This window comes from Lingula anatina, chromosome 2 (assembly GCF_051362555.1).
Source record: "Lingula anatina isolate TDL-2025a chromosome 2, LinAna3.0, whole genome shotgun sequence".
Lineage (NCBI taxonomy): Eukaryota > Metazoa > Brachiopoda > Lingulata > Lingulida > Lingulidae > Lingula > Lingula anatina.
In genome coordinates this window covers 17,693,171-17,709,052 of record NC_141768.1, presented here as the reverse complement: position 1 = coordinate 17,709,052, position 15,882 = coordinate 17,693,171, and the positions used below count along the sequence as shown (strand labels likewise).

At 35.8% G+C, this 15,882-nt stretch overlaps 2 protein-coding genes across 2 annotated transcripts; one reads left to right on the top strand and one right to left on the bottom strand.

Moving 5' to 3' along the window:
- The first annotated feature begins 93 nt into the window (after nt 1-93).
- On the top strand, nt 94-6,852 carry LOC106162708 (retinoid-inducible serine carboxypeptidase). Its single transcript, XM_013540083.2, has 12 exons — nt 94-287; nt 616-761; nt 1,950-2,039; nt 2,565-2,720; nt 3,038-3,112; nt 3,321-3,431; nt 3,646-3,871; nt 4,121-4,234; nt 4,495-4,557; nt 4,946-5,023; nt 5,424-5,584; nt 5,899-6,852. The coding sequence occupies exons 1-12, from the start codon at nt 176-178 to the stop codon at nt 5,953-5,955; spliced, it is 1,389 nt and encodes a 462-aa protein (XP_013395537.1). The 5' UTR covers nt 94-175; the 3' UTR covers nt 5,956-6,852.
- Nucleotides 6,853-9,252: 2,400 nt separating this feature from the next.
- On the bottom strand, nt 9,253-14,835 carry LOC106162709 (BUB3-interacting and GLEBS motif-containing protein ZNF207). Its single transcript, XM_013540084.3, has 7 exons — nt 14,651-14,835; nt 12,811-12,937; nt 12,393-12,528; nt 11,797-12,212; nt 10,933-11,178; nt 10,355-10,457; nt 9,253-10,048 (listed from the first exon to the last, which is right to left on the bottom strand). The coding sequence occupies exons 1-7, from the start codon at nt 14,689-14,691 to the stop codon at nt 9,924-9,926; spliced, it is 1,194 nt and encodes a 397-aa protein (XP_013395538.1). The 5' UTR covers nt 14,692-14,835; the 3' UTR covers nt 9,253-9,923.
- Nucleotides 14,836-15,882: the final 1,047 nt, after the last annotated feature.

The window sequence follows — 15,882 nt, the reverse complement described above, 5'->3', positions numbered from 1 at the left end:
TAACGTCTTCATGTAGACGTTTATGATAAAATCATGAAATGAAGATTATGTTTACGTGGTCTTTTTGTGGGCGAGCGTTTTTGTATAAGTGTTGTAGTGACTAACCTCAAAATTTTGTCTTTTTTACATTTGGATGCATAAATTACAACGGTGAGATAGTGTTTATTGTACAGGCATGTTCAAGTTTAGCGTCAGCGTACATTGTGATAATCCCAACATGGCGGGTAGCAGAAGCCATTTGATTTCCTTGTTTATCGTGCTAGGAGTCATTCATGGAACCCAGAGCTGTGAGTTATGTCATGAGTGCTGAAAAAAGCATAAAGCGTTATTTTGTGACCATCAAAGTTATGGAAAACCTAAAGCATTTTGAAAAAGACATTCTTTTCAATTATATTTTTACCTATTCATCTGCACTTTGGTACTGACTGATCTCGTGACAAGATGTGCAATCATGCTGGGATCGTATGTTGCCTCAGAATACACCAGAAAGGTCGTATGCACCTTCTCCTCTATGCTTGGGAAGCAAAAGGAACTGCTATACTGTTATAGCTTTAAATGCATTTGAATTTCCTTGAATGAATGATCTTTTTTTTTTCAATTTCAATTTTTATGTAGACAAACAGCTGAAACACACATACCAGGAAGCTAAACAACGATGGAATTATGTCCAAGTGCGACAGAATGCTCACATGTTTTGGTGGCTTTACTACACAACAGCAAGCACCAACTACCAGTCCAAGCCTCTGGTATTGTGGCTACAGGTAATGTTAAATGAAATATATCGATCTTAGCTCATGTCACATATACTTATATAACCTATGTTTCAGATAAAATTGAATTTAGCTAATGCAGAAAATGAAAATTTTCTTTCTTTTCCAACTGGCCACTGATTGGATAAAGCAAAAATTAGTACAAGGAGACTATAGATGATGTACATGTAAATAACTGAGGAAGAATCGATCAGTATTATCCAAACCTCAAACAACTAGATATATTAAAATTATTTTTAAAAAAGATGTATGATATATCTCTGATTTACAAGTATGAAGCTGGGGAAACAATCACTGTCATACACTGAGACCTGCAAATTAGTTGCCAAGAATATCCATGCTCTCTTTGAGAGGAATATTATATTCCGAAGTTCCCAACAAAACTTTGGAAAACAATACATTCAGGAAACTAATGAAGCAGGTCCATAGCCAGGAATTTTAAAAGGGGGGCTCTTTTTCTGAAAAAGTGAACTTTTTACCTTGAAACCTTCACATACCTAGATAAAATTTTACCCAGAGGGTACTGTTTCCTGGCCAAAAAGGGGGGTTCTTTTGAACCCCCCAGAACCCCCCTGACTACGGGCCTGTGAAGTAGTCTCCCATAGTGAAGTACATGCATAGTGAAGGGTGGATGCTACATGTATATGACATTGAAGGAGTAAAAACGACAAAAAATGTTTATTATATAGGTTACTCACTTAAAAAATTTCTTTGTTATATAGGGTTTATTTTATAAGCATTTTTAATGATGTGGCTTATATCATAAACATTCTTTGTCAAGTTTAGATTTGATTCATTCTCCTCCACATATCATCTGACACTTTTAATTCTTGCACTTCAGAGTACAGGCACTGCTTCATTATATAATTAGTTCCCTGAATGTATTACAATCCAACATTATTCTGTTGGGATTGTAGTATTCTAATACAAAATGTTCAGTTAACATTTTTATTTACAGAGATAAATTTTAACTTATTTGCTGGCCTCGGTTTATGATAGTAATTTCTTCCATGGCTTCATACACGTACACGTAGAACACGGGTATATTATCCATTATTTTGAAAAATATTTAATATAGTTTTGTAGTAAACAGGATTGTCAATCAATTGAATAATTAATGACGTGATTTGGCATGCTTGGGCATTCAATTGACCTGATTTTTTTTTTCATATTTTCAAGGGTGGACCTGGAGGTTCTTCAACAGGTTTTGGCAATTTTGGAGAAATAGGGCCTTTAGATGTCAATCAAAATCCCAGGCGTACAACTTGGGTAAATTTCAGATGTATTTCAATTTGTAAATTCAGACATGGAATTTCACACATAATGTTAAAATTATGCTAGAATGTTTGTGAGTATTTACATTTAGTCTTCTAATATGTAATGTTCAGTTAATGTTTTGAATTTACAGAATTTGAATTTCAAAAATTTCCTCATTTTATAGGATACGTAAAAATTGTTTTCATTTTTAAAATTTTGATATAGGATCTTCACTTTTTTATTGCAAAAGTTCACTAAAGTACAATTTGAAAAGGTATGATTTAAAATTAAATATACACTCAATCTCTCTCCCTTTCTCTCTCTTTCACTCACAAACACACACACACACACACACACACACACAAAGAAATATCTATAATAAACAGTGAAATGGATGAGACAATAAAGTACAGAACAAATATAAACTTCAGGATATTAACTTTGTTTGTGTATGTTTAATATAAATTATATACTTAATTGTATTTCAAATCTTTGGTTAACCGTATCACTGTCACGTAACTTTAATTTGGCTTGCAGCTGTCCAAGGTGAGCCTGTTATTTATAGACAATCCTGTGGGAGCTGGCTTCAGTTATGTCACTGATGACTCGGCATACACTACCAACAATGACATGATTGCTGCAGATCTACTTACAGTGCTTATGGCCTTTTTGAAGGAATTACCAGACTTCAGGGTAGCTATCATTACCTGGTATCTACATGCACATGTGAAGCCTGGCCTGAAAACCAGTGTTACGCACAAGATTTGTGGTTGTCATAGTTTAGAGACTTTGGCCTGTTGCAACTGTAACAGTATAGACACCATTGCGCTTCACTAGCTGCTCAGTTTGATATGTAAAGAGGTTTATACTATAGCTAGATGTCCAACAAGAGGAATATTTATACTACAGTATGAAATGAATAATAAACCACATACACTACAGAAAAGGGAATGGAAGATAATGTCGAAACCATGCTTATGTTTAATTTTCAGGTGTTTGTTTATTTTTAGACCATACCCTTCTTTATCTTTTGTGAATCCTATGGAGGCAAAATGACAGCTGGCTTTAGTTTGGCTCTGCAGAAGGTAGTTTGGAATGCTTTACATATTATAGAATTTGAGAATAGTAGATTTTAAAGTTGGCACAACATAAACTACTGCGTAAGAGTCCATGTTGACATTTTTAAAGGATACTAAAACTGTTCTGTTACTACAGAAAGGCCATTTTTTGAGAACAGTTTGTTTTATTGGTTTCTTTACTTTTTTATTCTTTGTTCTCATATTATCATTTCAGGCCATTATAGCCAGGCAAATTGATTGCAATTTCAAGGGTTTTGCTCTGGGTGACTCCTGGATCTCACCCTGGGACTCCACATTTACATGGGGACCTTACTTGAAGGCTACGGTAAGGTAGTACAGATGCTTATGTAAAATAGGAAGAGTATTTTTAGAACTATAAACTTTTAGAAGTGGTGTTACCAGTGAAAGGTAAAATATTACCAGGAGACTGCAAATTATTCTTGTCCTTTTTCATTTTTTGAAGATTAATTAAAAATTTGTCTGGTGCAAGAGATTAACACAATCTATGTTATGATCTTAATGCGTTTTTGCACTTTCAGTCTCTTATTGATGAACATGGACTACAGCTTATTAATGGTAGTGTTGTGGTGGCCAGAAAAGCTTACGACAATGGGAAGTATGGGTTAGCGACTGATGAATGGGGGAAGACACAAGAAATATTGGAAAGTCTTACTGGTGGAGTGAACTTCTACAACATCCTACAGTGGAACAGCCAGGAAGATACCAAACACAGTTACAAGAAGTACAAAGAGCAATCTATATTTGGTAAATATAAAATTATGGTCTACCTGAGCCGATAGGATTTTAGAAGAGATCTGATAGAACAGATACTCTATGCTCTAGTGGATGAAAACAATTATACAGGTCTGTAGCCATCCTACGAGTAATAAGATATCTTTATCATGATTGTACACATCTAAAAAATTAATTTTGCAACCTTTGATATTCCATATTTTATCCCCTTCTTAATTTTAACTAGAAAAAATCTACAGATGTTTTACTTCCTTCTTTTAGAAAGGCTTGTCCATAGAAACTTGGCACATTTAAGCAGTGATTCCCTGGATCAGTTGATGAATGGACCAATTAGAAAAAAATTGGGGATCATCCCACGTAATGTTACTTGGGGAGGTTAGTAAAATTGAGCTGAATTATACTGAATCACAATTAGAATTGGGGAAAATGTTCCATTTATTATGAAATATGTAAATTCTGTGTATTTTTTATTGTGATGTTGCAGTTTTGGGTGTACTTTTTTATGTTGATTTAAAAAAAAAAGGTTTTGAAGAAAAAATAAATTTAATAATTCTACTAAACTGTCTCTATAAACATGAATTAAAAAATATGTTGTTCAGGATATTCAAAAGTTTTCTATTTATGTTCCTTCTCAGGTCAGTCTGATAAGGTGTTTGAGCACCTAAAAGAGGACTTCATGAAACCTGTAGTAAATGTTGGTGAGCATCAGGTTTGATTTTGAATATTTGTGTGCTGCTGAAAATTGACTAATTTTTTGTACATTGTTATCAAAACTTCTGGTCTGTAAAAAGGCAGGAAGATGTATTTGAAAGAACGTCCCTTTTGGCTGGAAAGGTCCACTCTGAGTCAAAATCTTATTCTGTGAGATTCCTCAAGTTGGGTCAAGCAAGGACATAAAAGGTCCACTTAAAAAAGGTATCCTCCCCTTAATAATGCTGGCTACAGGCTTTAACCTACAAAGGGAATTTGGATATTTTACCAAGTTTTTTTAAGAGACCAGATTTATAATTCTTATATTGACACAAAATATAGTTTTGTACAAATTTCTAGCATAGAAAGTGAACTTTTATTTTCTTTATATTCCAGTTGATGAGCTTCTTAGAATGTCAAATCTTTCAGTAAACATTTATACTGGGCAGTTGGACCTAATAGTTGACACTTTGGGTAAATATTGCATGCTTGTAAGGGCAGGTGTGCCAGGCAGTTTGATTTAGATAATGAAAGTACAGAAATTAAAAGAAACATGCCTTTGGTGCATTAAGAATACGAGTAACAAAGTCCACTTTCTCTCAGTTATGATGTGGTAATCAAATATGCTACAAATTCAACTTTTAGGTTTTTTCTTTTGCATGGCTGAAGCTAAATGAACATTACACACATTTCCACAGGAAGACAAGGTTTTACCAGCAAAGGATGTAAAGTCGCTGTGATGAAAACAGGGCATCTCCAAAGAAAACCCCCAGTAATTTTAAGGCAACTAATAAAAATGTCTTGCTTCATCTTTTTCAATACTTGATAAGTACCAAGTTCAGGAATAAGCTTTGAAATTAATTTCTTTATTTAGGCACTGAGGCATGGGTTCAAAAACTTACCTGGCCATACTTACATCAGTTCAATACAGCTAAAAGGAAACCTCTGCTGGATCCCTTGAAGAAAAATCCCATTGCATTTGTCAAGCAGTACAAGAATCTGGGTTTCTATTGGATTCTTGATGCTGGACACATGGTAAATTTAAGGTTTCCATTTTCTGGAGATGGCATCAATATAACATTCATTGAAAGGTCACACTCATCTCAAATTCTTGTCTAATGTGCAAGATATTTACACAGGCTTGTAGTAATGTTAATTGTAAAGCGCATTTTAGGATTTCCCTTATTGTCATTAAGTTGTTTGGCTCACATGGCAAGTGCTGAAGAGACGGATGTAAGGCATCAATTTTTGCTAGCTTAATAATGGAAAAGGTTTCTTTTTCTACAGATTTTATAAGATTAAGTGTCCAAAAACCCAAGATGACCCTTTTCTTTCTTTTAATTCTTCAGGTACCTGCAGATGCAGGGGAGGCGGCACTGATGATGTTGGACATGGTGACATCATAAAACAATATTTTCCACATTCCTTTTTAAGATGTCAGTGAGAAATGCCAGATGATAATGGAGGAAGCAAAATATGCTGTTAAGGAGACCTCTCTCCAGTCTGGACATTTTAGTGATTTGCATAAAGCAAAAATGGCAAAGAAATAATGGAGATAATTTCTTAAAGATACATAAACGAGAGAATCTGCACTCCAACATAGAGATATCAGTACCAGATTCTTTGCATAAGTAAAATCCACATGCCAAAAACAAAATCTCTTGGGCAGTAGAAAAAAGGCTTTTAACCTGCATGGTCTTCAAATTGTGGTAAATTTTTCCTCCAGTCCCTAAAGGACAGAAATTAATATCCGTTTTCGAAAAAGAATGTAACTAAAAATTTGTGGAATTTCTTTCACCTATATTATTTGAAACACTCTGGAGGTATTTAATTGAGTTTAGTGGCAATAGTTTGACATAAATACCAGCTTAATGTGCTTCTTTACTCATATCGCTTCCGCCTGCAGTTCAGCTTCACAGCATTCATGTTACTTTGTCGATAATAACATATCACATATTGATCTTGAGGAATATTTTTTACAATGCTAACAATTTGATTTAAACTAGTGAACTACTTGGCTGAGGAAAATTGTATTATGACTTTTCTTCTGAAAATTAGCAGCAGGGATGTCTAATTAAATTTTTTATTTGGACTATTTATTTTGTCAGCAATATTTACACTTTTATTATACTTGAATATGTCAAATTATATAATATAATGCTTGCCCACTTTATGGGTGACCAACATAAGCATAAGTAGGTACAAGTTCTGTAAAAGATCTTGCAAGAAAATTTTTTGATTTAACTTATTACACATCTTTCATATGTCAGAAGATAACACAATAAAATTTTTAAAATATATAATTTGAATAGACTTTATTACTCTTCATTGTTCTTTAAAATAAACCTTTCTATAAATGTGAGTAAATCAAATAAAGATTACATTCCTTGGAATGACATCTCTTCTTTTTGAAAATTAATCAATTCAGATGTTCCTCCAATTAACAGTTCATAGTTTATCATGGCCACAGTCAAACTGATTCAATATTTCTTGTCCGTCTTTAGTAATGACTTGCATGCGTTCGGGTAACTGTCCTTTGACATCTGATAATGCCTAAATATCTGACAACAACCAGATATGACCAATCAGTGCAGGGCAATGCCTTGTCTAAAAAAATGTCTTTATAGTTTATTTTCAGACAACTTTTTTGTAGTCTCCACTACACTGACTACATCCAGATACAAAACCCAAGTGCCATCTCATCATCTATCATTATTAAACATCCTCCATTTTTACAATTGACATATTTCTAAAACAATTAATCTTAAACATAGAAAGAGCTGTCTGACACTTTCCTAAATACTGCAATGTCATTCTACTTTCTAGCTACTGTATGTGAAAAAATATACCGAGTAATTAGAAATAGACATTCTACTCTTGACTAGAATAAAAACCACTCAACGCGTACCTCTTCTATTTTGTTTCTTACTGAGAATTTTTAAAAACTTTTAACAATATTTTTAATGACTCAAAAAAATTACAGCAACCAACTCAACTTTTAGTTATAACTGATATTGGTTATCAAAATCAACTTTATTACGATTACATGCAAATGCTTCCAGTTCTCTCAAAACATTTAACATATCAAGTAAGTATTTTTTAAAAATTGATTTGATTCACAACAGAATTAGCAATCATCATTACACAACAACTGAGAAGTATGATATGGACGGTAAAAGTGTGTGAAGCAGTTTAGCATTCAATGTTCCTTTCAGAATAATTCAAAATACTCCACCTTCATATTAACTTCTTATCTCCACGTACTGACTGAAATGATCCTTTGCTGGTGCAACTGAAATAAAACTGCATGAAAAATACAACTGCCAAGCAGTTGTTCTTGTTTGCAATTTCTTTCCCAAAGAAAGGCATATTTAAAAATGGAATTTTGAGGTGAGAAAATAAATGCCCTAGTGCTTGAACCTGTTGAAGGGGTTTTCAAGAAAACAGGAATGGAAAGAATTCCAGTAATCCCAAATTGGAGCATTTGCCTTGCCCTTCCCAAAAAAACTCTTAGAGTGACATCAGTCACGAAATTGGTCCAAGCTTATCAGAGGTCATCAAACAATCCACTTCATATTGAAAAGTTTTTTAAAGAAAAATTGACAAGTTTCTGGAGAAGCCAGAAGACTAAAAATGTACCCTGTACCCCATCACCTCCCTTCCTTGAGTGACCTAACTCAGTAATTTCATTATGGAATTAAACCTATCTGTTAAAAGAAGCTGTTTGCACACACAGTAGGAAAACGTGGAATAAATATGTACTAATTTACAAATTAAAACGATGTCACCAACATATGTTGGGGGCCATTGTTAGCCCAACAGCAAGACTGTCTTGCTGTGACGGACTAAGGCACTTGCCTGTCACAGTGTCCCATGTGTCACAGCAGCAGATGCTCACCTCTCCCTCTCATCTTCAACACTGTACAACAAAGGAGAGAGAAGTGTGTTACTAGCAGTTCTAGAAGCTTGCACTGACTGCAAGCTCATGTCTATTTATGTTTCTTGTGTGAATTAGGATTAGCACAGAAAACTTACTGTCTTAGTGAATTTTGAAATAAGCAAGCAAAAATGTGTGTGAAGCGCCATAATTCTTTCTCTTTTTGTCACCAACATGTGTTGGGGGCTGATGCCCAACAACAGAATTAAATCTGTTGTGACTAAATATCGTAACGGTGCTTGATTCCAGGACATCAAAAGGGATAAAAATCCATCACCAACCAAAAAGGTTGGGGACCTTGTGGCCCAACAACATTTCTGTTGTGACTTCAAAACTTGCCTCTCGTCTCTGCTTCTCCTGTGTTTTCAAAGGATTAAACGTTAGATTTGCTGATTGCCTTTATGAGAACTTTTATGTTTTTGTCGATTTAGATTAAAAAAACTTGCCTCCAGTTTCTGCTGCTGCCCAGCAATAATTGTGGAGCATATCAACATCACTATTTAAATAGTCATTTTGCACTAAAATGTCGCCAACATAGTTGGGGGCCTAAGCCCAACAACAAGCACCTCCTGATACTTGTTGTGACACATAAGTACGAATCTCACAGCAAAGATATCCATGGCACAGTACCTTGTTATGGAACTGGCAGTTTTTCACCATGTTAATTGTAAGCAAGATTGATTGCTATTTCAAACTACATGTTTATGTATATTACTAAGAACATGCGTTATCATACAAACCTTATAACTGGACAAAAACAAAAACCCTCTTTCTACAAATTTTATTAAGATATAACTTATGTTAAAATATAGTAACCAGATTACATTCCCTTTATTAAGTTTTGCTTTGGAAAATAAGCTCAAAAATGACAATGTTTGAACAACTGCGCACAGATTTCATATAATTTCAGATAACTTTCTCATAATTACAATATATACAAGATTTCATTTTGGTGTTACAAAGGAAAGTAATACAACTTTAATCACTTATTTGATACAGTCACATTAAGTGACTCCAGATGCATGTCTTTTAGTGAAGTATTTTTTGACATAATATTCTTTCTCTACATTCAAAGTATACAAGATCAACCAACTTTTAACAAACCTTTTGCTGACGTTACTGCTGCACAGATGAGTGAAGATGAAAGGTTTCGGTTATCACATATAATCCAATATTACACAATGTCTTTTCTTAGTCCATTTCAATCACTTACCCCTGTCAGGCAGAGACAGTAGTGTCAGTCCAGCCAGCTACTTACCGCCGTAGCTCAGGTTGCAGCAGGCATGTGTGTACAAAAAACACAGCACAGTTACAAACTTTTAAAATCATAATGATAATAGCATATTGGAGACAAGAAATAACACTAAAGCAGTGGATGTAGAACATGCTAGTACAGGTAACTCAAAGTTCCCCAGTATCCCACTTAGCTCCATGCTGTCAATATCTCCCTTGTGCTCCCATCATTGGGGGACGCATCATGCCATACCCCATAGGCCCTGGGGGACCTGGAGGTCTAGACCCACCGTTGTTCATCTGGGACATAGGAGGCTGCATCTGACCACCTGGAACAAAAAGATTTGGGTAAAAATAACTGTCTACCCTCATTCTATTTATCTATCCCACAATATGATAAAGATTACCTTTCATGTCAATGGCTTTTTGATGTTGCTTGTTCTGTATGTAAATGGGATAACATAATTTGAACTTAATTGCTCTCTAGTCTTCTCATTTTTGGAGAAAAAAGATATGTGATCACTTTATCTGTTTTCTGTGGCATATAAGGGAATATGACAACAGTCCATATACACAGTATAACAGTTCACTGTTATATCTTGGGATACTTCAAACTGCATTTCACTTTGCTCTACCTTGTGGCATCCGTGGCATGTTCATCATGGGTGGTGCTGATATTGTAGTTTGAGGCGCCATTTGACGATTCTGATACCTTGGTAAGCTAGCTCGTTTTTCTTCCTAAAATACACAAGAAGTTCCAGTAATGAATCTTCACATTTACATTTATGTGTATTTTTAATGTAGCTTCTTTAGAAAAGATAACTGTACTGATATGCCCTTATCACATTTACATTTATGTGAATTTTTTAATGTAACTTTTTTAGCAAGGACTATACTGAAGTACACTTATCCACTGATGTAAAACAAAACCAGTAACTTCATTTTGCTGACACCATGATCTTGCAAAAGTTGGCCAACTTAAAAAAACTTCTATTTTATGTAGCCCGAGAGATTTTATTGGCCTAAAGGTGAATCAATTCAAACACTCAGCACTATCAGACAGGTATGTACTAATGGCAGTTCTGCAGCACATACAAAATAACACAACACCAATCTCAATAAGGAGGTGTCCTTCAATATCCTTTTTACACATGCACTTGCTGCAATGCTTGTTTCAATAAACATATATATATATATATATATTACACCTCACCAGAGATATATCCTCCTCAGGGTGGACCAACTTTGTTGTCATGCCTGAACTCGACTCTGGTTTCTTGACAGTGGGTGCTGCACTGATTGTGGCACTGGGTGCCGTGGGGGGTGCTGACAGGGTGGCAGAGCTGGAGTAAGCTGGAAACGTGGGCTTCACAGGTCCAGACTGCTGAGAGGAGGTCGGCATGTTTGACATCTTAGGCTTGAAATCGGGGCCAACAGGTGCTGACGGTCTAGGCTGTGACTGAAATTTTGTCATATGTAGCCATTTAATGCATGATCATAATCAGCTCTCTGACTGCTATCAAGAAATGGAATCTGACATTCTTTTATTCATTTAATGCAGTTGCGCAGATGAGTGAAGTTGAAAGTTTTGCATTATTACATATAACCCAATATTACAGGATGTCTTTGATTAGTCCATTTCAATCACTTACCCCTGTCAAGGAGAGACAGTAATAGTGTCAGTTCAGTCAGCTACTTAACACCTTAAGTATTTAGCATCATAGTCAAAATTAATTGCATGTAAACATATATAATGGGGAGTATTGTGCAGATACCCGAATTTTAAAATTTAGAAGATTTCAGGTAACTAAATATTATCAACCAACAAAATGAACCCATTTAAATCAGTGTTATCAATGTGAGAGAGACTATCTACACCACTTAGACAAGGACTTCTTTAGAACCGAAACCATTCCAATTTGTGTCATTGTGTCATCAGACATGCAGATTACAGAAATGCACACAATATGTCAAACACTAATTCATAAAACACACTGGCTGATAGTTTCCAGTTTAAGATTGCCTACATTTGAACTGACACTTGGAATTTGGATACTATGGTTACCCTTTGATTTACCTGTGTAACTGCTGCAGCAGCAGGAAACAATGGCTTGGAAGGCAAACTCTGTAAGGTTGATGTAGAAGTTGGGGGAGGTTGCTGGGGTCTCTGTTGTGGAGGCATGCCATGCATCGGAGGCATAGGTCCTCGAGGTCCACCCATCATGGGCCCCATAGGACCCATGGGAGGCATTGGAGGCATACCAGGTCCTCCCATAGGACCCATAAAACCTGGCATAAACCCAGGGCCCATTGGTCCCATGGGCGGCATCCCTGGTCCCATTGGCCCTCCCATAGGTCCCATGGGGGGCATGCCAGGGCCTGGCATACCTGGCATCATAGGGGGCATAGGTCCATTAGGGTTCATTTGATTATTACTGGTGGCATCTTGTGAATCTTCATCATCAGAACGTGCTCTCTTACTTGGAGGTTCGTCTGAAAGGCGATAAAATAACTTCAGGCAGTATCAAACAGTCAAGTTAACATATCTTTACATTTCTTAATTTGGTCAAAATAACTTTCTACTTAATTTTTACTTTGGTCAATTTGAAACATTTAAGATGACTATATATTTTCATGAACTAATCTTGCAAATTAGATCTTTAGAGATGATACCTGATTTCCCAGCTCTCTGCTTCTCATGTTCCTCTAAGTCTTGTGGAGGTATACCTTCCATACCATATATCTCTATGTCTATATTGCTTCGATGAGGTAGGGCATTAGGAACCTTGTCTACTTTTTCCTTATGTACCTAGAAGGGAAAAAGGAGAAATGCTGAATATTAAATAACTGCAGAGGTGAACATTTTAATTTCTTTGCATGAACAGCTTTAGGACAAGATACATGGTTCAAGATAGTATGCAACTTCTCAAAAACATGTTCAGATGTTCTACTTTGGTTAAGAATCCTATGGGTTGAAACAGCTGTGACTATTTTTCTCCAATTTGACATACTGTCAATGATTTCATGAAATATATTTGCTTGGCTGAAACTAAAACAGCACGACTTGTTTTAAAAAAGAAAAGGTTCCTACCTGCATACAGTGTATAGATAGCCCAGGGCCTGTATATAGCTTTTTGTGACATATATGACATTTGAAGTGCTTTGCTTTTTGGTGCTGTATCAGGATTTTCTCATCATCAAACTCCCTATTACAATACCTGAGGTGGGTATTAAGGATCATAAACATGTACTGCAATATTCTATACACTACACTCCAGTGACTAGTCGACTGCAGCGCAGTCAACCTAGCTAGGTTACTCAGCTTGAGCTAGTCAACTATGGATTCTTTGTGAAATGGGGGCCAGGTACATTTGTAAATAACAGAAAGTTACTGATGGTTGAACAGATTGACTGCAATTTGTTGTATTATCGATAAAAAAACAACTGTATACATCCCGTAAATATTGTCATCAGTGTCCACATCTAAGTCTTCAAGTTAATTATTTCTTTTTAATGTGAAGTCACTTGTCTTATTATTTTCGGTGTCCAGTTGTTGGCAGTAGTCCAATTGAGGATGAGGCAGCGAGTAAGAGTTATCTGATAAATATTACAATGATTAACAAGTAAACTATTTTGCTGGTATGGGCATTATCAAATGATCTCTTCAGAAAATATAAAGAGACGGGGGAGGTTTTAAACGTATAATAAGCTTCACTCGTCGTACTGTCGCAACAACAGGATGTAACCACGCTCGGCTGTCACCTTGATTGGATAGTAAACGATTGTCGTAAAATCGCTAAATGATATTAAAACCGGGTGCATAAACTTGAAAACCACCTACAACAACCTTGGACTACCACATTAATCCAATACAATGCAAACATAAACTATAACAAGTGGTTAAAGCCTTCAAACCGAATGTCGTAAAGTCCCCATATACCTCCATAGAGACAATAAAATAGAAGAAGCTTGTGAAACAAGAAAAATCCAGTTCCAACATAATAATCGAAATAAAATACTGCCGGGCATCGGAGCGGCCTAAAACTTGGCACGCTTACCGCTAATACTGCAGGCTACATCATCCCGTCGCTCGTTTGTAAATTCCGTGCATGGCATACGCACAATCAAACCGTAAAAAACAAATTCTCAGGGTGTCGTTGGCCAGGTCCACTCTAACCTACCATTACGAAAAAGAAGCCATGCCATTGGACAATGCGACCTCTGCGGTTACGTCATATCCTGAATTGGATTATTGAGTGGACCTAGCCAACGACACCCCGAGAATTTGTTTTTTACGGTTTGATTGTGCGTATGCCATGCACGGAATTTACAAACGAGCGACGGGATGATGTAGCCTGCAGTATTAGCGGTAAGCGTGCCAAGTTTTAGGCCGCTCCGATGCCCGGCAGTATTTTATTTCGATTATTATGTTGGAACTGGATTTTTCTTGTTTCACAAGCTTCTTCTATTTTATTGTCTCTATGGAGGTATATGGGGACTTTACGACATTCGGTTTGAAGGCTTTAACCACTTGTTATAGTTTATGTTTGCATTGTATTGGATTAATGTGGTAGTCCAAGGTTGTTGTAGGTGGTTTTCAAGTTTATGCACCCGGTTTTAATATCATTTAGCGATTTTACGACAATCGTTTACTATCCAATCAAGGTGACAGCCGAGCGTGGATGTAACTACTTTTGAGACTGTGCGGAAGTGAATATTTATGACGTCGATCGGTGGTAAATTATACAAAACTCTGACCCAAAAGTACTCACCGTGACAAAAAGCAACCGTTCTGTTGGCTGCATTTCCCACACTTTCAATATATTTGTGTTATCATAAATGAAAACAATGTGCCTCGTCGCAACCAAGACAATGCCCGTACAAACTTTCAACCTTTATCAAGTTAATTGTGACTTTTCATAAAAGGATACCAACACCATGGCTTCGTCTGCTTCTTCTTCTTTCTTCCCATCGTTTGTATGTGGTTATATACGAAGTAAAATAGATATAAAATACGAAATTAAAACAGACAAATGACCACGCGAGGGGCACAAATTCCAAGATGGCGACTCTGCCGCTGGTTGAGACGACGCAATGCAGTGGCACATCCTGTCGTCACTTCTTGATTGCGTTTTTTTCTGTGGTGCGCTCACAGTGAGCAGTAGAGTTGGTAATTTTAAAACAGTCACACCCTACCACCCTTAAAATATAATAAACAGATTAATAATAATCATAGGTCTACTTATGATAATAACACGTAACAATAAATAAGTTAATCACCGTTAATGCACAAAATATGTTCATAAAACGTAACGTTACATATGTTACAATCAGCTTAATTGTTTCATTTTTAAAATAATTGAGGTTATATTCTTTTTCATTAATAATGAAAAAGAATATTACCTCAATTATTTTATTTCAACAGAATACTTTCACCAATAAATGTTGCATAAGGAAATAACATATATAATTTATGTTACACAGAGTCAAATTGTTTGTAGATAAAATAATTTGATTCCTAGCATTAATTTTACAGAATTAAAATTGTCTTCATTAAAAAATTCAGATGCTGATTTAGGGCAAAAATTGATTTTGAATAGTCCCTATACTTCTCAATGCCAATGATGTATTTTCTTTTTCTTTCTTTCTTTCTTTTTTTTCGCACTTAGAGATATCAAGGGGGTTTGCACACCTCGGGTATGAGATGAATTAACATTTTAACCTTATTCCCTAGAGATGGCATAAGAAGTCTATTTGCTATTGCTTATAAATATGGCACATTCTAGTAGGCTTAGCATAAAATTAATCAAGTAAAATTGTAACACCTTCACATTTACTTCAAATCATGTCTAAAATAGGGGGCTTTAAAAGAATAGGGTCAACCAGATGTTTTAGGCAGCTAAATGGAAAGCAATCAATGGCCACCCAGAGTTTCAATGAACATTGGATTGTAGAAACCATTAATGTCTCCTCGACTTAATATCTGCAAATGGTGGAGGAATGCTGAGCATAGAGGGAGGGGGGAGGGGTTCCAGTGTCCTCTCATAATAAAAGTGTTAGTGGTGGACTAGGCATGGCATTTTGTATACTATATAATAACTTCAACATTTGATAGAATTCACAAAAATGTTGATAGAATTTACACTCTTTATGAAAACACAAG